The following is a 22,615-nucleotide window of genomic DNA, read 5'->3' on the forward strand; positions in this document are numbered from 1 at the left end:
AAATTACATGTATATGTATATTTAATTATATGTTTATATAAAATTAAATTACAGTTTTAAAGACTACTGTGTATAAGATTTTTGATATTAGGTTAATATCTACTTTTTAATGTCTATACATTCTTTGTAATTGGTTTCTGCCTTTGTTGTTCTCACTGTGATTTATTGCAGTCTTAGTCCCCTTTCACACATACGGTCCATTTGTCCGTTTTTCATCCATCCGTTGACGGAAGAAAAACAGACATCAATGCATCTCTATGTAAAAACGGATGACAACGGATGATCATCCGTTACCATCCATTTTCATCCGCTTCCGTCAATGTCCGTTTTTTGGAAGGGATGAATGCCCTATATTTCATCCATCAAAAAAACGGATCGGACGAAAAACGGATGTAAACAGACAAATGGTTTTTGCATTGGTAGTGGATGTAAAAAAAACGGATGAAAAATGGATGAAAAACGGATAAAAAAACAGATGAAAAATGGATGAAAAATGGATGAAAAATGGATAAAAAACTGATGAAAAATGGATGAAAAATGGATGGAAAACTGATACATTTTAACATGACTGAACTGATGAACTGAACTGAATGTGTGAAAGGGGCCTTATTCAAATTTTCTGTAGGTAATAACTACTGGTAATAATGATAGTGCCTAATTATTGATAGATGCTACTACTTAATCTATAGTTAATAGTAGGTATATCTTAATCTTTTTCCATCATTTTTTTGCTCTTGAGTTATTCTACACTATTTTAGTAAGGATAACCATGGTCCAATATTCAGCAGTTTCACAAGAAAACATATCTGTGACCAACTTTGTATTGTTTGGTTTGACAAACCAAGGAGGACACAATGAATTTCTGTTCTTACTGTTCTTCCTGCTGTACATAATAACTTTATCAGTAAATGCCTTTGCTATGATGATCATCATTTTAGATACCAATCTGCATACTCCTATGTATTTCTTCCTGGGAAACTTATCCTTTCTGGACATCTTTTATTCCTCTGTAGTTGTACCCAAGATGCTGGTTGACTTTTTATCTTATAACAGAACCATATCATTTAGTGGATGCATGTCCCAAATCCATTTCTTCCATTTTTTGGGCAGTACAGAAATAACACTTTTCTCAGCTATGTCTTACGATAGATATGTGGCTATTGGGCATCCTTTGAGATACTCAACGATTATGAATCCAAAGGTCTGTGTACTTTTAGCCCTTAGTTCCTGGATTATTGGCTTTTTTCATGCCTTATTGCATACAGTGATGACTGCAAAAGTTTGATTTTGTGAAAATAATCTTGTTGAACACTTCTTCTGTGACATTAAACCTGTGCTTAAACTGGCTTGTGAAGACATTTCTCTAAATCTGAAACTTCTTTCAGGGGTCACTGGGACGTTGACCACAAGCACTTTTCTATTAACTTTTCTTTCTTATATTTTCATTGGCAAAGTTATTCTTAATATACGGACATCACATGGAAGAAAACGAGCACTTGCCACTTGTAGTGGTCACCTCCTTGTAGTTTTCCTTCAGTATGGTACAGCCATTTTTACTTATATAAGGCCATATACAGACAAATCTTTAGCCCAAGATAGGGCAGTTGCAGTTCTATTTACTGCCATTACCCCCACTTTAAATCCAATTATATATTCTGTGAGAAACAAAGACATGAACACAGCAATTGCAAAAATGTTCAACATATCTCCAAATAAATGTAAAAGAAAAAGAAACACTGCACATGCAGCTACTATCGAGATATTAAAATAGTCACTGTGTAAAAAATATTCTTGATTTTGTTTATTTTTTGTTTAGTTTGGACAATAAAATTGTTCAAATATTAAAGTAGAATTAAAGGCAATATATATATATTTTTTTTTTTTAATTTTATTTTGGATAACGTAGGGAAGGATTATAACCTCTGCCAGCTGGATCTCATCGGGGAGATTTGCCTTCACTTCCTGTCCCATAGCAAAAACAGTAAGTGAGAGGAAATCCCTGCAAATTAAGGGAATCCCTTGGAGTCCCCCAGGTCACTAGAACTAGTTTCCCCATTGGAAGATTTCTCCTCTATTTCTTTTTTAGGGACAACCTACAATTTGGGATTTTCTTTCACTTTTGATAATAATGGTAAAAAAAAGACAGATAGAGAGGGTGAATCTCCCTAACAGTGGCACAGACAACAATAAAACCATGACAGGTGCTCTAATCCCTCTCCACTCTATTCAAAACTAAAAAAAGTTTTACCTTTAGCTATAATTTAATGCTGTTTTCAAGAATTAGAAACTGCAGCATTACAATAAAATCTATATCATAATAAAATATAAACATGTTGTTTAAACTCACAATTATTAAAATAGTTCAAACAAAAAAATGAAAAAAGATCCATAAGGTGAACAAGAATATTCCATCGATGTGATAGCGTGGTGTGAGGACACTATATAGTTTACTTGCTCATATTACAATCAAAGGGAGCTGAGGAGAATCAGAGATACATTGCCTAATTAAACACTATATCCTTTCAATAGGAAAAGGGATCTAATTGAAGTGTTTTCTCTAGATGGTTGGGAGACTTTTGGTTCAAGGAAGCACATTTTTATAATGGAGGCGCACAAGCCAACGTTGGTCATGCGCAGGAGTAGGGGGCGCGTGTGCTGTCCCCGTGATGTGCTGATTCAGTTCTGAACTGATCAGTCATCAGGTCTAGGCCAATGATTTTTGGCCTGGACCTGGTGATCAGTTCCAACCAATTGCAGAGCATCCTGTGCCTGTATAATGTAAATACAGGCACAGGAAATTATGCAATCTTCTCTCCTGGAGCCCTTTTCGGTTCCAGCTTGAGGGAAGAGAACATCAACTGTGAGTATACACAAGCACTACACTGACACTAGTACACATAGGCACATATTTAACCCCCTAATCACCCCCAGTTAACCCTTTCACTCCCTGTCACAGTGTCACTATTTACAGTATACAGATAATTTACTGATCACTGTATTAGTGTCACTTGTGACTTCAGTTAATGTGAGTGGTAGTTTAACGGCAGTCCCAGAAAGATTTAGGGTACCCGCTATATACTCCCCAATAAAGATTTAACCCCCTGATCACCCCCAGTTACCCCTTCATTGCCCTGCCACAGTGTCACTATTATAGTGTACAGATCTTTTTCTGATCACTGTATAAGTGTCACAGGTGACGTCAGTTAGCGTTAACGTTAGTTAGTGTCAATACAGGACAGCGTCAGATTGCCCACCGCATATTTAGCAACACATTTAAACCATTTGATTGCCAGTGACACACACACACACACTAAACACCTCCTTTACAGTATAGTGTCTGAACGGATCCATATCTTTGAACAGATCAGAACTATAATAGCGTCCCCAATAGTTTAGTATAGTGTTCCCAAAATGCAGCGTTAGCAGGATCAGCCCTGACACCTACCAGCACCTGCATTTAGCCCCTCCGCCCATCCCCCAATAAGTGCAGTATCAGCATATTACTGTCATTTCCAATACACAGCACACTAAACTGCAGTGTTAGCAGAGTCAGGCCTGATCACTGCTAGCACTAGCAGTTACATTTTTTTATAGCGGTTCAAAAAGTCCTTGACAACCAGATGCTTTTTTACTTGGGAGTCACACTAGGTACCTATAAATTTATTGGCCAAATTGTCCAAACAGAGGTACACTAGTGAAGAGGCCTACACATTGCTGAGCATGACAGATGAGAGTGATGGGGAAGCCTCACTGTCAGAATCAGGCTCAGTATTCAAACCTGTAGAGAGCAGTGGCTCCCTGACAGATATCCCAGACGACAGAGTAGTGGTCCCTGCTAAGGTCAGGCGTACCTGACCCCGTTCTTCTGTTGCTGAGGTACCACAATCGCAGGGTTCCCATATGCAGCAGAGTGTTGGTACTAGTGCTGCTCAACCTTCTGGTGAAATGGCAAGCATCAGCAGCCTAGTACATCCTGGTTGTAGTCAAATCAGCACTGCAGTAACACTTGGTGATGTGGTGAGTCCCATAAGTGCAGTTCAAGCTGATGCAGTGGCTAGCACAAGTAATATCCCACAATCAACAAGAATTCAAAGACAGGCCTCTAAAGCCCATAGCATGCTTCCTGATGTGCTTGCAAATTCTGATTTGGAGCCCACCACTTCTGCAGCACCCATACTTCCCCCATTCACAGGGCCAACCCGGAATTCAGGTGGAAACAACCCGAATTTACTCCCCTTCATTTTTATGAGCTGTTTTTCACAGAAGATCTGTACAGATCTATTGTGGACCAAACCAATTTATATGCCGATCAATTTATAGCCGCAAAACCAAATTTAAACCCTTGCCAGAGAATTTGCATGGATATGTAATACAGTCTCTGAATTTAAAACCTTTCTGGGTCTATCCCTCATCATGGGCATTACTAAAAAGAGTGAGTTGCGGTCATATTGGTCCACTGACCCAATTCATCATATGCCCGTGTTCTCAGCTGCCTTGACCAGGACTAGATACGAGCAAATCTTGTGGTTCATGCACTTCAGTGACAATGAACTCTGTCGTCCTCGCGGTGACCCTTGATATGACCAGCTCCACAAAATTCGGCCCCTCGTAAATCACTTCAACCAAATGTTTGCAGCCTTGTATACGCCCCAACATGCTGTCTGCATTGATGAGTCCCTGATTACATTTTCTGCCCGCTTTGCTTTCAAACAGTTTCACCCTATCAAGCATGCCAGATTTGGAGTCAAGACGTATAAGGTCTGTGACAGGGCAACAGGCTATACATGTAGTGTACGGATTTACGAGGGAAAAGATAGCAATGTGGAGCCCCCCAACTGCCCAGACTACATGGGGAGCAGCGGCAAGATTGTTTGGGACTTGGTGTCACCCTTATTCGGAAAGGGGTACCATTTATACATGGACAATTATTACACAAGTGTGCCACTTCTTACTCACCTTTTTGATTTGGGAATTGGCGCATGTGGCACTGTGCGACCTAATCGTCGGGGCTTCCCCCAACGGCTTGTAGATTCTGTTAGAGAGCCTGCTTGAGGTGTAATAAATTGTTTGCAGTGAATTGGAGGGTCACACGGAATGTTTTCATTGTGTCCTCCATTCAAACAGATATGACAGTTAAAATTGCAACGGCGACTGGTGTTTTTGAGAAGCCCCTCTGTGTCCACGAATACAACCTTAACATGGAAGGGGTGGACTTCAACGACCAGATGATGGCGCCATACCTAATTGCCCATAAGGCCAGACGCTGGTACAAGAAAGTGTCTGTATACTTATTCCAATTGGCTTTGCTGAACGCTTATGTGCTATACAAAGTATCAGGAAGAAGTGAATCCTTCCTACAATTCCAGGAAGAGATCATCACAGCCCTTCTGTATCTAGGAGGTGCTGTGGCCCAATTTCACACTCCAGATGCAGTGAGTCGGCTGCATTAGAGGCATTTTTCAGATATCCTATCTCCTACCTCTACCCAAAGAGTACCCCAAAGAAGATGTCGTGTCTGTAGAAAATGCGGCCATTAGGCGTGACACCCGCTTTTTTTGTCCCTCCTATCCTGGCCAACCTGGTCTCTGCATCAGGGACTGTTTCCACCGCTACCACACACTAGTAGAATATTAATATAGGGTACAGCACGGCACAGTCTAAGGCACACTTTCACACAGGGTCTCGAAAGATGTTAGATGGCTATCGCATTTTGAGGGACCCTAGCCCAGAACGTTTAAAGTTTTTTTTACAGTTACAAAAAAAGTGTAAAATAAGTTACAAAAAAAAAGAAAAATTAAAAAATTTGAAATGTTTTTAAACAAAAAGCCAAAAATAGTTGTCGTATTATTGAGTTAATTTTCTGTTCTTACTGTTTTACTGTACTTTATAATTTACCGTCATACTGTAATGTTTTATCGTTACTGTTTTTTTTTAATTGGTAACTATAGTTTGCTTTGCAGATACCACCATTCTACTGTACTGTATGCTATTATAATGTGATGTTTTATTGTTACTGTGTTTTTCATTGTTAAAGCGGTTGTAAACCTAAAAAAAAAAAAAAAAAAAACCTGCAAGACAAAGGCATAATGAGCTAGTATGCATCGCATACTAGCTCATTATGAATTACTTACCTTAGAACGAAGCCCCGACACGGACCCCCGGACACCGCTGTGGGAGCGGACTACATGGGGAGCAGCGGCAAGATTGTTTGGGACTTGGTGTCACCCTTATTCGGAAAGGGGTACCATTTATACATGGACAATTATTACACAAGTGTGCCACTTCTTACTCACCTTTTTGATTTGGGAATTGGCGCATGTGGCACTGTGCGACCTAATCGTCGGGGCTTCCCCCAACGGCTTGTAGATTCTGTTAGAGAGCCTGCTTGAGGTGTAATAAATTGTTTGCAGTGAATTGGAGGGTCACACGGAATGTTTTCATTGTGTCCTCCATTCAAACAGATATGACAGTTAAAATTGCAACGGCGACTGGTGTTTTTGAGAAGCCCCTCTGTGTCCACGAATACAACCTTAACATGGAAGGGGTGGACTTCAACGACCAGATGATGGCGCCATACCTAATTGCCCATAAGGCCAGACGCTGGTACAAGAAAGTGTCTGTATACTTATTCCAATTGGCTTTGCTGAACGCTTATGTGCTATACAAAGTATCAGGAAGAAGTGAATCCTTCCTACAATTCCAGGAAGAGATCATCACAGCCCTTCTGTATCTAGGAGGTGCTGTGGCCCAATTTCACACTCCAGATGCAGTGAGTCGGCTGCATTAGAGGCATTTTTCAGATATCCTATCTCCTACCTCTACCCAAAGAGTACCCCAAAGAAGATGTCGTGTCTGTAGAAAATGCGGCCATTAGGCGTGACACCCGCTTTTTTTGTCCCTCCTATCCTGGCCAACCTGGTCTCTGCATCAGGGACTGTTTCCACCGCTACCACACACTAGTAGAATATTAATATAGGGTACAGCACGGCACAGTCTAAGGCACACTTTCACACAGGGTCTCGAAAGATGTTAGATGGCTATCGCATTTTGAGGGACCCTAGCCCAGAACGTTTAAAGTTTTTTTTACAGTTACAAAAAAAGTGTAAAATAAGTTACAAAAAAAAAGAAAAATTAAAAAATTTGAAATGTTTTTAAACAAAAAGCCAAAAATAGTTGTCGTATTATTGAGTTAATTTTCTGTTCTTACTGTTTTACTGTACTTTATAATTTACCGTCATACTGTAATGTTTTATCGTTACTGTTTTTTTTTAATTGGTAACTATAGTTTGCTTTGCAGATACCACCATTCTACTGTACTGTATGCTATTATAATGTGATGTTTTATTGTTACTGTGTTTTTCATTGTTAAAGCGGTTGTAAACCTAAAAAAAAAAAAAAAAAAACCTGCAAGACAAAGGCATAATGAGCTAGTATGCATCGCATACTAGCTCATTATGAATTACTTACCTTAGAACGAAGCCCCGACACGGACCCCCGGACACCGCTGTGGGAGCGGACATGATCCCTCGGCATCTCTTCCGGGTTCGGCGGCTCCGGCGCTGTGATTGGCGCATGCGCGCAGGAGTCATTTTCCGGCAAGCTCCCGGCAAGGAAAGCTGAAGGTCCGCCGGACCCCAGAGCGCATGCGTCGCTTGCGTGAGCAGCTGCATGCAGTGCAAATATCTCCTAAACCATGCCAGTTTAGGAGATATTAATTGTACCTACATGTAAGCCTTATTATAGGCTTACCTGTAGTTAAAAGTGGAAAAAAGCGGTATACTACCGCTTTAATCATAGGTTTCTTTGCAGATACCACTATTCTACTTTTTTTCTGCACTGTATACTATTATATTGTAATGTTTTATTGTTACTTGATTTTATTGTTAACCATTGTTTGCTTTGCAGGTATGCCCATCAGCTGCAGCACTGATTCGTTTATTATGACAGCAACAGCGTTTGCTGTCAGCATATACGTAAATCAAGGATTACAGTGCTGTAGGAGGTGATTTCACTACCGCAGTTAAAAAAAAGAGCATATATAGTGAAGCATAGGATATTGGGTGGACACAGAGGGTGGATCTCCCCTATGCTTCGCCATAAATATATATATTTTTTTCAATCGTTTTTATTGAGGTTTTAAGCAAAACAATTCAAATAAACCAACAAGCTCACAACTGTTTTGGAAAATGTAAAGTACGCGCTGGTCCTATTGTCTCTAGATATTAAATACAATCCTCAAAAAAATGTTTTAACAACAGTAAATCACAGACCTTTAAGGTGCGGTAGTGCTCAAATCAAGGTAATGTGCACAAGCTCAATAAAGCAAGCAACTAAAATAAATAATTATAGTGCTCAAAAGTGAACCTAAATAACAATTGTAAATAATGTGCAAATAATGGTATGTATACCTTATAAAAGTGCAAAAGTGCCAATAAATCTATTTCAATAGTGAGGTATACCAATCATGTGATTGTACCTTGCAATAAATAAGTGAGTGTAAAGTGCAATGGTGCTAATAATTCATAAATTATTGCAATAAATTAGTGGATATATAAAGTGCAATGGTGCTACTAATTTATAAATATATGTGGATGATAAAGTCCGTGCTCTTGCTCTCCAGAGAGATATCATAGGGCAAATTCTGTGCGGTGCATCCAAAAGCAAATCCAATTCCGGTGATCCCCCTTTGTGATCTTGTGGGCTATTGATATTAAATGCTCACCAAACAGAGGCAGGTCTCAAAGACCCCACAGCGCTTGTGTATAACAACCCCAATCCTTTGGGTGGTCACACTTCTTCTCCTCACTCCTTCTTATGAGTAACCCCTGGATATCTTATATGCCCATGGGATGCCACCAGAAATCCACTTTTTCACTTTATATACTTCATTTGGGGTCCCCCGGGATGTAATTCTCATATGCATATAGAGTAGAGACAGGAAGCCCAAAATAGTGTAATACTGCTAATTTTATTAAATTAATGTACAAAAAAGAAAATGGGTGCTTACATTGTACTGTGCCCCCCTGGCACAAGATAGAACGCTCATTGCTATGTGGGTGTAAAACGATCCCAGAATAGTAACCTTGTAGCGTGGCAGCGGTCGGCGTGCGTTCCACTGACTGCAAACGAAGTGACGTTGTTGGTTTCACGATGTCCGGGTAAGGCTTTGACAACAATGCATTTTGCAGTGAATGCGTCCTTAGGAAGTCCTTCTGGGTAGTGGTAGAGGATAGGTTGTTTCCTAAATACGGAATTGAGTGATTGGCCCATGTAAAGGGGAAGGTCTAAGTGAGGTCCCTTTGGGTCTGAAGAGGTGTGTGGAGGTTTAGGATCAGCAATTTAGTTTCCTTTAGTTTGTAGTAGGAGACCTCAGCATATTGGGTTAAGATTGGCCATATGGTGGGGAGATATTGGGTTGGTAATTATTAATATAATCAGTCATCTGTGAACAGGCAGATTTTCTGTTCAGTGTCCCCAAAGGGGATGCCCACAATTAAGGGATTTTCTCTATATTTTGTTCTATAAGGAGGGCAAAAATGATGGGGGAGCGTGGGCATCCTTGTCATGTACTGTTGGTGATGTCGAAAGGTTTTGACATTGCACCATCTGATAGGACCTTTGCTGAATGAGAGGAGTAGAGGGAAAGAATGGCCTTTTGGAGCCAGTTCATAATACCAAACATTTGTAAACCCACTTGTAGAAACCCCCTGTGCACAAGGTCAAACCCCTTCTCTGCATCTAGAGTTAGAAGCAGGGAAGGTGTTTATTTAGATTCTAGGCTATGTATGAGGGAGAGTAATCTTCTAGTGGCATCAGGTGCTTGGCGGCCAGGTACAAAACCTACCTGGTCAGGGTGTATCAGGGATTATGCCAGATATAAACAACGCCATTGGGAAATTGGGAAAGCATCTGATCACACCAATTTTGGTGTGGTCAGATGCTTTAAGGGCAGAGGAGATATCTAGAGTCTAATAGACCCCAATTTTTTTAAAAAAGAGTACCTGTCACTACCTATTGCTATCATAGGGGATATTTAACCGCTTAAAGATCAGCCGCCGCAGATATACTGCGGCAGGCTGGCTCTCCTGTGCAAACCGCCTCGTGGGAGCGGGTCTCAGGCACGCGCGCCATCAGCGGCGCAATTGCGCACCCTCTTTCTTGCCCTGCAGCTAAGCAACGGGTCCAGTGGCCGTTGTCAGTTAGGGGTCCGATCTGTCCGCCGCAATGTCGCAGTCCCGCTAAAAATCGCAGATCGCCAGCATTACTAGTAAAAATAAATAAATAAAAATTACTTCAAACTTTCCCCTAGTTTGTAGATGTGATAACTTTTGCGCAAACCAATCAAAATACACTTATTGGGATTTTTTTTTTTTTTTTTTACCAAAAATTTGTGGCAAAATACAAATTGGCCAAAAATGATGAAAAATTTAGCTTTAGATAAAAAAAAATATGTATATATATATATATATATATATATATATATATATATATATATATATATATATATATATATATATATATGTATATATATAGTAATGTATGCTATTGTATCTAAATTACAGTAGTGCTTTTATCAAGGAACATTGCAGAGTGCACTGTGGAAAACAAGTCTTATCAAATAATAAAAGACAAAAGTGTGGCCAAATTTTTTAAAGGTGGGAAATGGCCATTCCCCACTGTGAACAGTACTGGCAACAATGTTTTTGGGTCCCTACTACAGGTACAAACAATAATAATGCACACCTATGTGGCAGTCCCTATGCAGTCCCTATGCACGTCAGCAATAGGAAAATTTAGTCTGTTTTTTTTTATTAGCAGTGGGTCATGGTAATGCAATATATAGCTAAATGTATGACATTTTTTTTTTTTTTCTAAGTTGGGAAAGGTTTTTTTATGATAATTAAAAAAACATTAGTTAATATCAATAAACCTTTGCCACCAAACAAAGGCTCACTTTGCCATGAGAAAAACAAGGTATCATTCACCTGGATATATTCAGTAGTTGGAAATATATGTACAGTTTTACTAACACATGCCAAAGTTGCAAAACTGGGTTCAGGCTTGAAGGTTTGTTTTACCTTCATCATTAGGGAAATTAAGAAACTAATATTGATGTACCTCCATTATAGCACCTGATGTAATGGACACAGGGGGAGGAGTTCCTGCACTAACATGGCAGTGTTGCCAACCATAAGTATTTTTGCTGGCAGCCAGTAAAAAACAGGCACTTTTTTCCTGCCAGTAAATGCCCATGACAGCAAAAGGTTGGCAGTAAAAAATATGATGCAGTTCCGATCCGGATCCACCTGAGACCATTCGAGTGCTTGCTACAGTGTATTCAGGCAGCGCCAGGGGTTGGGCGGAGACTCCGATGTCTCCAGAGGGGATGTGTAATGTCAGTGAGGTGTCATCATCCTCATCCTTGCTGCTGCACAATGCTGCCCGTGTGAGAGTCATTTTCATGTGTGTGTGCCTGCCCATTCTAATTTCTTGCCCTCCTGACTTCTGTCCCTGAGCTACTTACTATATCGAAAAATAAAATAATAAATATGTTTTTTTGCCTTCATATCTACCTTAAATCCCATTGCTAATTGCATAGTGTAGTTCTTTGTAGCCTAAATACTGAGATTTGCACTTAAAACAGTAATTTTGTAACGTTTGGAATGCCAGTAAAAACTTGGCTGTGCCAGTAAAGTTTGGGTGTCGTGCCAGTAAATTTCAATCTGGTAAGTTGGTAACACTGTAACAAAGATATGGCTGATATAAAATCTGCAGACACAGCTGCCCTGTCCAACAAAACTCCTGAGCCCATTGTGAGTGTCATGGAAGATGGATAAATTCCTGGAGAAACCATACAGTGTTCCATGCCAGCACCAGACAAATATGTGCCAGTAAGGCAGCTTTATCAGCCTAAGATGGCCAACAACTAGCAACCACTACATCAATTTGACACAGAGTCACCATCCTCTGAAGACTGTATATGAAGGTATACAATCCATTTTCCATGATTTACTGGCACAGGCCCAGAAATTAACTGAGATAAGGGACCGTATATCCACCCTGGAAGATGGAGCTAAAAAATCATCTGCAGTCATGCACATGACAGTGAATCAAGTACAGATACAGACAGGGCTGAGGACCTAGAAAACAGATCCAGAAAAAACAACCTGTGTATAATAGGAGTCTTATAAACTGAGCCCCTACAGTCCATTTGCTCTGCTCACATAATATACCTGATCTGCTGGGACTTCTCTCGCAATGCAAAGTGCAGCGGGCACACAGGGTGGAGCCAAACACCTCAGAACGCAAGTCTTTTACCCTGTGATAGTATGCAAAGAGATCAGTGGTGGCCCGTGCATAGGGGGCGCCAGAGCGCCGCCCCCCCCTAAAAAATAAAATAAAAAAAAAATAGAAAAAAAATGACAAAAAAAACAAATAAAGTTTTGAAAAAAAAAATCGTGTTCGCAGGCCTATGCGCTCGGGCTGGTGGCTATGGGGGGGGGGTGGGGTTTACGACCCAGAATAGGTGCCGATTGGCTGCCTTCTGGGGGTGTAACCTGGGCGCAGGAAAAAGTGCTGAGCCACCCCCACCTTCGTGATATCCTGGCTGTGATTGGTCCAGTCTCCAGCCTGGACCAATCATCATCCAGGACATCGCTGACTCGCAATGGGGGCGGTGCCGGTGCGTGCGTCAGTCACGCACCGTCACCACCCGATCTTCTTCCCGCCCCCCGGACCGGAAGACAGAAGACTGAAGAGGAGGACGTCCACAGCGCTGCTCGTCTCGGTTCCCGGAATCCCGCCATCCCGCCGCCATCAGAAGGTAAGTGATTGAAGCCGACCTGTGCCCTCACCTGTGCCATGCCTGTACCATCACCTATGCCATCACCTGTGCCATGCCTATGCCATCACCTGTGCCATGCCTATGCCATCACCTTGCCATCACCTGTGCCATGCCTATGCCATCACCTGTGCCATCACCTGTGCCATGCCTATGCCATCACCTGTGCCATGCCTATGCCATCACCTGTGCCATCACCTGTGCCATGCCTATGCCATCACCTGTGCCATCACCTGTGCCATGCCTATGCCATCACCTGTGCCATGCCTATGCCATCACCTGTGCCATGCCTATGACATTACCTGTGCCATCACCTGTGCCATGCCTATGCCATCACCTGTGCCATCACCTGTGCCATGCCTATGCCATCACCTGTGCCATGCCTATGCCATCACCTGTGCCATCACCTGTGCCATGCCTATGCCATCACCTGTGCCATGTCTATGCCATCACCTGTGCCATCACCTGTGCCATACCTATGCCATCACCTGTGCCATGCCTATGCCATCACCTGTGCCATGCCTATGCCATTACCTGTGCCATGCCTATACAATCACATGTGCCATGCCTATACCATCACCTGTGCCATGCCTGTACCATGACCTCAAAGTCATGCAATTTTTTTACCGCGTTTTGTGCCGCGAAGCAATACCTATTACATTTTTCTTTTTACATTTTTCTTTTTGCGCCCCCCCAAAATTTTTGAGCACCAGCCGCCACTGAAAGAGATACTGATCAAATAGCAATATTGTAGGCTTACCAAGCAGGGACACTCCATAGACGGTCACAATTTGTTACTTATTGCCGACTACTCAGTTGAGTTGACTGGCAAAGGGAAATGCTTTCAAAAGATTTGCACTGCACTACACCAGAAGAAAATAAGTTTCACTCTGGTGTACCCCGCCAATCTTCATTTTCAGACCTTGGATGGTGCAACATACTGTACATTTACCCAACCAGAGGAGGCTCAACAATTCCTGGAAGATCTGAACCAAGTAGTTGACCAAGCCCTCGCAGATAATGGTCTAGGAGACAGTCCAGGTTCTTTACAGGAGAATTGATTATTGCCACCATCTTCCACACACCCTGATGACTATCATTAACAAAATGATAGTCACCTGCCAGTGACCCTTTATGCTTCAGGACAGATAAGTACCTAGATCCTGTACCAATGTCAATAACCACTAACGGTAGCCTCTGACCTATCATTTGCTCAGGCCATATGCCTCATGCCTTCTGAACAGTCACACCACACAATGATATAATATGAGATACTACTGTAAATCATCTAACACATTAAAGTTGCACCTCTAACATTAACAGAAATGTTGTCGGATTTATCATACCTTCTACTCACTTGTTCCTATGAGAAAGTGGAGCAGAAGGTATAAAGAAAGGGATGTATTCCAGAGATAAGACTATAATTCTTCCACTTTATAAAACTCTGGTCCGACCACATCTGGAGTATTCTGTCCAGTCCTGGTCACCAGTCCTCAGGAGGGATGGGTTGGAGCTGGAAAGAGTCCAGAGACGGGCAACTAATCTAATTAGGGGATTGGAGGACCTTAATTATGAAGAGCGTCTGCAATCGCTTGATTTATTCTCCCTGGAGAAGACGCCTGAGAGGGGACATGATAGCAATTTACAAATATCTCAATGGTGATCTCGGCATAGAAAAACAGCTATTCAGTTGAAGGGATTGCATGAGGACTCGAGGGCATACAATGCAATTAGAGGAGAAGCGTTTTAACCTCAGGCAACGTGGGGAGTTCTTTACTGTTAGGGCTACAAGATTGTGAAATTCTCTACCACAAGAGGTGGTTTCTGGGGGAAGTATGGTGGCTTTCAAAAGACTCTTAGACGTACATCACAAGGATCAGAACATTCAGAGGTATGTGAGATGATTACGGCCACACACACCTACACAGGCTGAACTGGATGGACTATTGTCTTTATTCAACCTCACCTACTATGTAACTATGTATGTAAGGTGGACACTGAACAGGTGTGTAGAGCTGCTGGAAAAAGAAATGTGAGGAGATTGGGGACTGTTCCTGTCTACATGGTCTAACAGTAGGATATTAGCCCTACAGTGATTTGGCTTATTTGGAGCTGCCAAATTCCTTGCTACTGTCCGATTTTTTGGCACTCTGGATTTCTATGAGCTGTTTTTCTTCTTTAATGAGCGCATTTGGCTGTTCTATTTTCATTTTCAGACAGCAACAGTGTCTGGTGAGTTCGCATTTCAACCTAAGGCGGAGGTGACACATGGTAGATCATTCTGGTAAAGGATTGTCCCAAGCTTTCCTAGAATCACCTTATTAATGGTTTATTTTTGTTTTAGTGCTGCATTTTTTACATTTTATGCTATTTGGGGGGGTTTTTTGTATATTCACACTGATTACATGCGTCTTTGTTATTTGTTTTTTACTAGCGCTTGCAGATGTTTTTGCTTACAAGGTAGTAACTGCTTTCCGCTCTTTCCACCCCACTCACTGTACTAGTTTTAATGCGAATTCCAGTTAAATTGTTGTATTTCAATTACATAATAGTTTATTTTACATTTTTGGGCCCCATAGCCCTTTTGCTCAACCTCACAATGTTTTTTCTTGCCTTTAAATTATTGTATAGGCTCCCTTTTTTCCTTTAAAATAAAAAATATTTTTTTTACTTATTTGCTTTGTGCAATGGTTGTGCACAGAACAACCCTTACTTCCTCTTCTGGTTTCCCTTGCCGACCCACTCCACTCCACCTCTTCTGTGTATGCCCCCATAGTAAGCTGTGTGCTATGAGGACACACTTGTGGGCCCGCTTCTGAGCCAGGCTGTGTGCATCATAGGCACACACAGTGCAGCTAGGCCCTGCCTCCCACTCCCATTCACCTAGGTATTGCATTAGGGTTCAAAAAACATTTGACTTTAGAACCACTTCATGTTCAATCATAGCTCTATATGTATTGGTTAACCTCACTTTAACCACTTTACCACCGGAGGATTTTGCTGTCTTACATCTGGGCCACTTTTTGCGATTCGGCACTGTGCAACTTTAACTGACAATTGCACGGTTATGCAACACCGTACCCAAACGAAATTTATGTCCTTTTTTTCCCACAAACAGAGCTTTCTTTTGGTGGTATTTGATCACCTATGCGATTTTTACTTTTTGCGCTATAAACAAAAAAAGAGCGACAATTTTGAAAAAATAACAATATTTTTCACATTTTTTATATGAAATTCCCCCCCAAAAAATGTCAAAATCAAAATTTTTTATCATTTTAGGCCAATTTGTTTTCTACTACATATTTTTGGTAAAAAAAATTGCAATAAGCGTATTTTGATTGGTTTGCGCAAAAGTTATTGCGTTTACTAACTAAGGGAAAGATTTCTGTCATTTTTGGTGTTTTTTTTTTTTAACGAGTAATGGCGGCGATCTGCAATTTTTTTTGTGGGACTGCAACATTGCGGCGGACAGATCGGACCCTTGACTGACATTTTTAACACTTTTGGGGTTACCAGTGACATTACTACAGTAATCAGTGCTATACATATGCACTGTTACTGTAAAAATGACACTGGCAGGTAAGGGGTTAATTTTATTGGAGAGGTAGGGGTTAATGTATGCCTGGTGCTTACTGACATGTGTGGGGGGAGGTGACTGAGTGACACAGGGACAGATCGCATGTTCAGCTATGCTGAACCCTGCAATCTGTCACTGCCTTTCACTTAGGAGATCCGCCCGCTTGTGTTTACACAAGCAGGCGGATCTCCACACTAGATCCCCGACGATCGGGAGAAGAGCAGCGGCGATCGCCGCCGCTCCTCCCCTGGCCCGACTCCCACTGTGACTAAATACAGCGCGCGCCGCCGAGAAGGGGGAGTGTCTGCCGATGTAAGTCTACGTCGTCAGACCTACAAGAGCCACTTTGCCGCAGTACAGCTCTAGTGAGCAGACGGCAAGTGGTTAAGTTCCCATACCATGGTCATATTGTGTTTGTACCTGCCTAAGGAATTTAGTAAACATCAAAGATATAGAAGCCGATTTAAATGCTGTTTCTCTTACATTCATTGATGGACACAGCTCTTCTAAATCTTGGCCATAGGTTTATATTGCCAGCTACAGAAGTGGGATACTAGGCATAAAAAGAACTTAGCTCCGCCTATGGGCAGTCCCTTCTGGTATAAAAATCCCTGCTCAGGTATAGGCAATCTAGTTTTTTCTGCCTAGAGTTCAGAAATAAAGACCTGGCTCCCTGCTGGGACCTGCAGTTTCATAGCTTTTTCCTTTTTGTAAACTATTATGTGGGGAGAGAGACCGTATCACAATGAAATAAAAAAAAAAAAAAAATCCTGACACCATCCCCATAATTTCATAATAGCCAAAAGGGAAAAAGAGAACCCTAAGCCCCCAATCAAGGAGCCTGGAGTAGGGAGATGTTTGGTGTGTCATACAATACACAAAAAAATAAATATATAAAATGTTACAAAATCTTTTTTAGTGTATAAAATATACAAATCCTGATAAAAATGGATCCATATATACATGATATAGGTATGTATATTACACAATGTAGAGCCTAGTGGTTCACTATATCATAGATAGATAGATAGATAGATAGATAGATAGATAGATAGATAGATAGATAGATAGATAGATAGATAGATAGATAGATAGATAGATAGATAGATAGATAGATAGATAGATAGATAGATAGATAGATAGATAGATAGATAGATAGATAGATAGATAGATAGATTTTATGTCAGGATTTGCTTATTTTATATAAATCAAACATTTATCATTTAACATTTTATCAATACCTATAAAGCAGGGGTTGGAAACCCTGGCTTGCCCACCCCGAGTGTAAACTGCTTCTCTCACCAAGGCTGAGAAGCACAAGGAAGGAACATACCTAGCATGTAGCTCTGATCGCTGCCCACTCCATTACAGGCACCTGTGTGTGATATCACAGGGGATGAACAAATGAGGAGGGGAGGCTGGAATTACCACGCCAGAAGAGCGTATAGCAGAGTGCAGCTGGCGCTTCACTGTTCTACATGTGTGGGAAGTATCTGCCCTGCTGTGACCACTGTACATGCAAATTCCTGCCGTGCTGAGTCCATCCACTGCCCCACTGCCTACTGAGTGTCCACTGCCCCATGCTTACTAACCATCCACTACTTACTGACTATCTATGGCTTACTGACCATCCACTGCCCCATGCTTAATGACCATCCACTGCTTACTGACAATCCACTGCCCCATTGCTTACTGACCATCCACTGCTTACTGATCATCCACTGCCCTACTGCTTATTGACCATCCACTGCCCCACTGCTTACTGATTCTCCACTGTCCCACTGCTTACTTACCACCTACTGCTTGTTGTCCATCCACTGCCTACTGACCATCCACTGCCCCACTGCTTATTGATCTTTCACTGTTTACTGACCATCCACTGCCCCACTGTTAAGAGACCATCCACTGCCCAACTGCTTACTGACCATCCACTGCCCCACTGTTAAGAGACCATCCACTGCCCTACTGCTTACTGACCATTCACTGCCTTACTGCTTATGAACCATCCACTGCCCTACTGCTTACTGACCATCCACTGTCCTACTGCTTGCTGACCATTCACTGCCCTATATACACTATCCACTGCCCTACTGACACAGTCTACTGCTCTACTCATACTGTCAACATACAGTCCACTGCCCTAATGACCATCCACTGCTCTACTGACAATTTCCACTGCCCTACTGACACTGTCAACACACAATCCACTGCCCTATTGACATTGTCCACACACCATCCACTGTCCTACTAATACCGTCTGCTGCCTTACTGAAACAGTGTCCACTGAGACACTGTCCACACAACGTCCCTTGCCCTGACACTGTCCACACACTACCCACTGCCCTACTGACACTGTCCAATGCTCTACTAAGACACTGTCCACTGCTCTAATGACCTAATGCTAAGTTTCCTACTGAAACTAAATTTTATGGTAGGCTAAGTTTACATTTTTACAGAGATGTTTGTTTTCTTATATTTTTGTTTTTTTTTCATGCCAACCTTACTATTTATTGGGAGCTTGCTAGTAGTGATATTTTATAAGTATAATTAGTTGACAAACATGATACAGAGGTAAAAAAGGAGTAACAAAAAGATTTGTCATGCCATGAAATACATTTGCAAAGTAATACTATTCTGTAAACAGGAAATGGGATTGATGTATTGCAGTTTGTCATACATCTCATTTTATATAGGGGGAGCAAAAAATAAGGTAAGAACTCGATGGATCTAAGTGGTGATTTGGGAAAAGGTAGAAGAAAGAAAGAGAAAGGGGAAGGGAGAAAGAGGAGGGGGGGGGTAGAGGAAAAGGGGAAGGGGAGGTCAATAGTAAAGGAATGGCATTAAGGACAGTTGGCTTGAACACACTATGAAGGGTAGTATCATGGTGGAATAAGGGAATAAGATAATGACAATAATAATCATAACCCTACAAACGAAGACAAATAGTAAATAATCAATAACATAAGAGTAAAAGAGTCATTCACCTAGTTATTCAGGCATGATACATGAAGCCAGGAAGAGGATGAGTTAGCAGAATTGACTAATCGAGTATAATTAGGAACACCGACCCTGGGTCCGAGGCAGGGGGGGGGGGGGGGCATGAGAGATATCGTCTTTATCATAGAGTTGTTGAAGTCCTTGGGAGTAATTGAAAGTACTGGTGACCAGTATTGAGAGAGTGAGAGCGATAACACCAAATTTAACTCACCTGCTCCCCATTCACACCTAAGACCTTGTAACACTAATGAGTCACATGCCCCCGGGGAGGTAAAATGGCTAATTGGGCCCAATTTGGACATTTTCACTTAAGGGTGTACTCACTTTTGTTGTCAGCAGTTTAGACATTAATGGCTGTGTGTTAAGTTATTTTGAGGGGACAGCAAATTTACACTGTTATACAAGCTGTACACTCACTACTTTACATTGTAGCAAAGTGTCATTTCTTTAGTGTTGTCACATGAAAAGGTATAATAAAATATTTACAAAAATGGGAGGGGTGTACTCACTTTTGTAAGACACTCTATATATATATATATATATATATATATATATATATATACAGGGCTGTCTTTAACACAGGGCAAAAGGGGCAGCTGCCCCGGGTCTAGTCATTGTTGTGGGGCCCAAAGAAGCTGCCCCTTGAGCCCCCAAATAGTTGATAAGTGGATTCAAGAGGGCCCATGAAAATTTTTGCCCGGGGTCCAATCAAGAATAAAGACGGCCCTGTATATATATATATTTATTTATTCTTTTCTACTTTGGGAGAGAGTGAACATAGGGTAGAGCCTATGTCAGAGTCATGTTATTGCATGTGCCACCACTGGGCTGTTTGCCACTCGCCTTCTTTTCCAGGGACAGAAAAGTGTCCCTGGAACACTTTGAAAACTTTCCCAAAGTGAGGGGAAATCTCTTCTTTGACAGTCATCACTAAGACTGCACTACACCTCCAGCTCTGGTGACAGCTGTAAAATGTTGAATTTCCTCTTACTTCCTGTCCTAGTAACAATGGTCACAGTGAGGCAAATCTCCCCAATAAGAATACAGATGGCAGTAAAAACCTGACATTGGTTTTTTCTCTTCTTTGTCCATAAACAATTGGCTTAAGGTCCTCTTTAACATTTTAACCACAAAAACCCTTAAAGTTGTAACCCTATCGAACTGTCAGCAGGGCTTTTTTTCTCAGAAAAAAAGGTGCAGGAACTCAACCACGACCCCCCAAAACCCCTTCCCCCAACTGGTCAAAATTTAACCAACAGTGAGAGGGTCTTAAAGGAGCATAAAATACCAGGAATGCAATATGTACAGAGTGCAGAGTTCAGTTGGGATACACACAGAGTGCAGAGTTCAGGGGTGTGCTATGTGCAGGGTTCAGGAGTGTGCTAAGTATACAGTGCAGGGTACAGGGGTGCGCTACACACAGAGTGCAGGGTTAAGCCTTCTTCCATAGCTGCTTAGCTCCGCATCCACATCTCACTTTTACTCTTCTTCTTCTCTAGTACCTCCCCTCACACTGTAGATGGCTTTGCCTCTCTCACTTGCAGGGAGATCATCCAGTGGAGGTGTCAGCATTCACACTGCACCCCAGGCACCGGCATCTCCTTTGTCCCCCATACTGCACTTGGAAAACACAGGAAGCCAGATCTCAGTGTTTACAAGTGATAGTGGTGAGCAGGGAGCAGAGGGCCTGAGCCAGAGGTGGTGGAACTGAATTCCACCAAGTTCCAGCTGAAAAAAAACCCTGACTGTCAGTAGTTATATATGTTTTATTAAACTACAAGAAAAAAAGGGAAGTTTTGACTTTATGTCAAAAAGTGCTTGTTGCTCTAAAAATAGCTTGGTTTGCTATGGGACATGTTGATATTCATGTAAAAAATAGGCCACCAACTGGCAGTGGTCAGGAGCTAAATAAAAAGCGGTTAATAATAACATGTTATTGAAACTAAAACATTTAAACAGTCTCAGCCCCAGTAATTGCCTAGGTGTATAATTACATTTATGGTAGGTATCATGTGTACCATTCCTATGAGGAAGTTGTATCATTCCTACGAGAAAAGTGATATTATTTAAACAGGTAAAAGACCTGTAGATAATATTCATTGGTCTACCCTGTATGAATGTGTTCCAGGGTATCCTTCAAAAATACAAAACTGCAAAAAAAATTGAAAACACACTGAGTTTATTTAATTATATTCGAAAAAGATTACAAAAAAGGGTTTGTGATGTGAAGCAATCAGTGGAAGTGTTTGACATTGCAAGGTATGAACAAATTTTCAACTGCAAAATACAGATAATATTGATGTAAAATTATTATTATGAGGCTTCATACAAGGTAAATACATTTAAAGGGACATATTGAAATGCAGTTACGGTGTCTCCGTGTATTTTTTTTTTTAAGACTCTTAATTTTTGTCAAGAAAAGGGATGATTGGAGCAAATTGTTTTTTTAGAAATTGATTTTGCAAAAATGTCATTGAAGAAATTGTGGCAAAACAGCAACTCCTAATTTAGCCTATTAAGCTGTTTTATTTAAACATTACATTTTTAGAAGTGCATTTGGTGTAATGTATTTTATTTTATGTTTTTGTATTTGTTTTTTTTTTCATTTGTGTGTTAGTTAGTCGCTTTAGAGCCGGTTCACATTGAGGCGATCCGACTTTGGGGGGCAACCTGTGAAGTCGCGTGCACCGCTGTGCACTGCGACTTCGGCGCGACTTGCATGGACTTCACATAATGGAAGTCTATGCAAGTCGCTCCTAGGTTGCCCCAAAGTAGTACAGGACCCTTTTTCTAAGTCGGAGCGACTTGTGTCGCTCCTATTAGAACGGGTCCTGTTCTACTCAATGGACCGCGACCGACCGCGACTTGTCAGGCTGACATGTCGCCTGACAAGTCGCGCTAGTCTGAATGGGCTCTTATAATTCCTACCTTTTTTTTCTGCTGGTGTGTTTTCTTTCTGTGAAAAACCCTAACCTAATAAGGCTAATCAAAGGACTGGATAATTGGGATAGTTGAAAGCAGGAAGCATTAACCTCAAAAATTTAATAAACTGCACTGCACCCCAAAAACCACCCATGGTCAGATCTAGGGGAGTGCAGGGGTGGACTGCCTCCCCCCCCCCAAATTTCAGGTTCGCCCCCCCCCTTAAAGCCATCAGCTCCCTCCCTCCTGCCTGAGCCCGTGTCCCATAAGGTCTGCAG

The 22,615-nt window shown here is 41.5% G+C and overlaps 1 protein-coding gene across 1 annotated transcript in view; it reads left to right on the top strand.

The window, feature by feature from the left end:
* Positions 1-769: 769 nt before the first annotated feature.
* Positions 770-22,615, top strand: part of LOC309569170 (olfactory receptor 12D1-like) — a gene marked incomplete at both ends in the record, with an annotated part of 28,808 nt that continues 6,962 nt past the window's right edge. Inside the window, one exon of the mRNA XM_082274930.1 lies at positions 770-1,084. Within this exon, the coding sequence (XP_082131056.1) occupies positions 770-1,084 (315 nt within the window). The remainder of the gene's footprint in view (positions 1,085-22,615) is intronic.

Source organism: Pelophylax lessonae (genome assembly GCF_965119305.1).
Source record: "Pelophylax lessonae genome assembly, chromosome: 13".
NCBI lineage: Eukaryota > Metazoa > Chordata > Amphibia > Anura > Ranidae > Pelophylax > Pelophylax lessonae.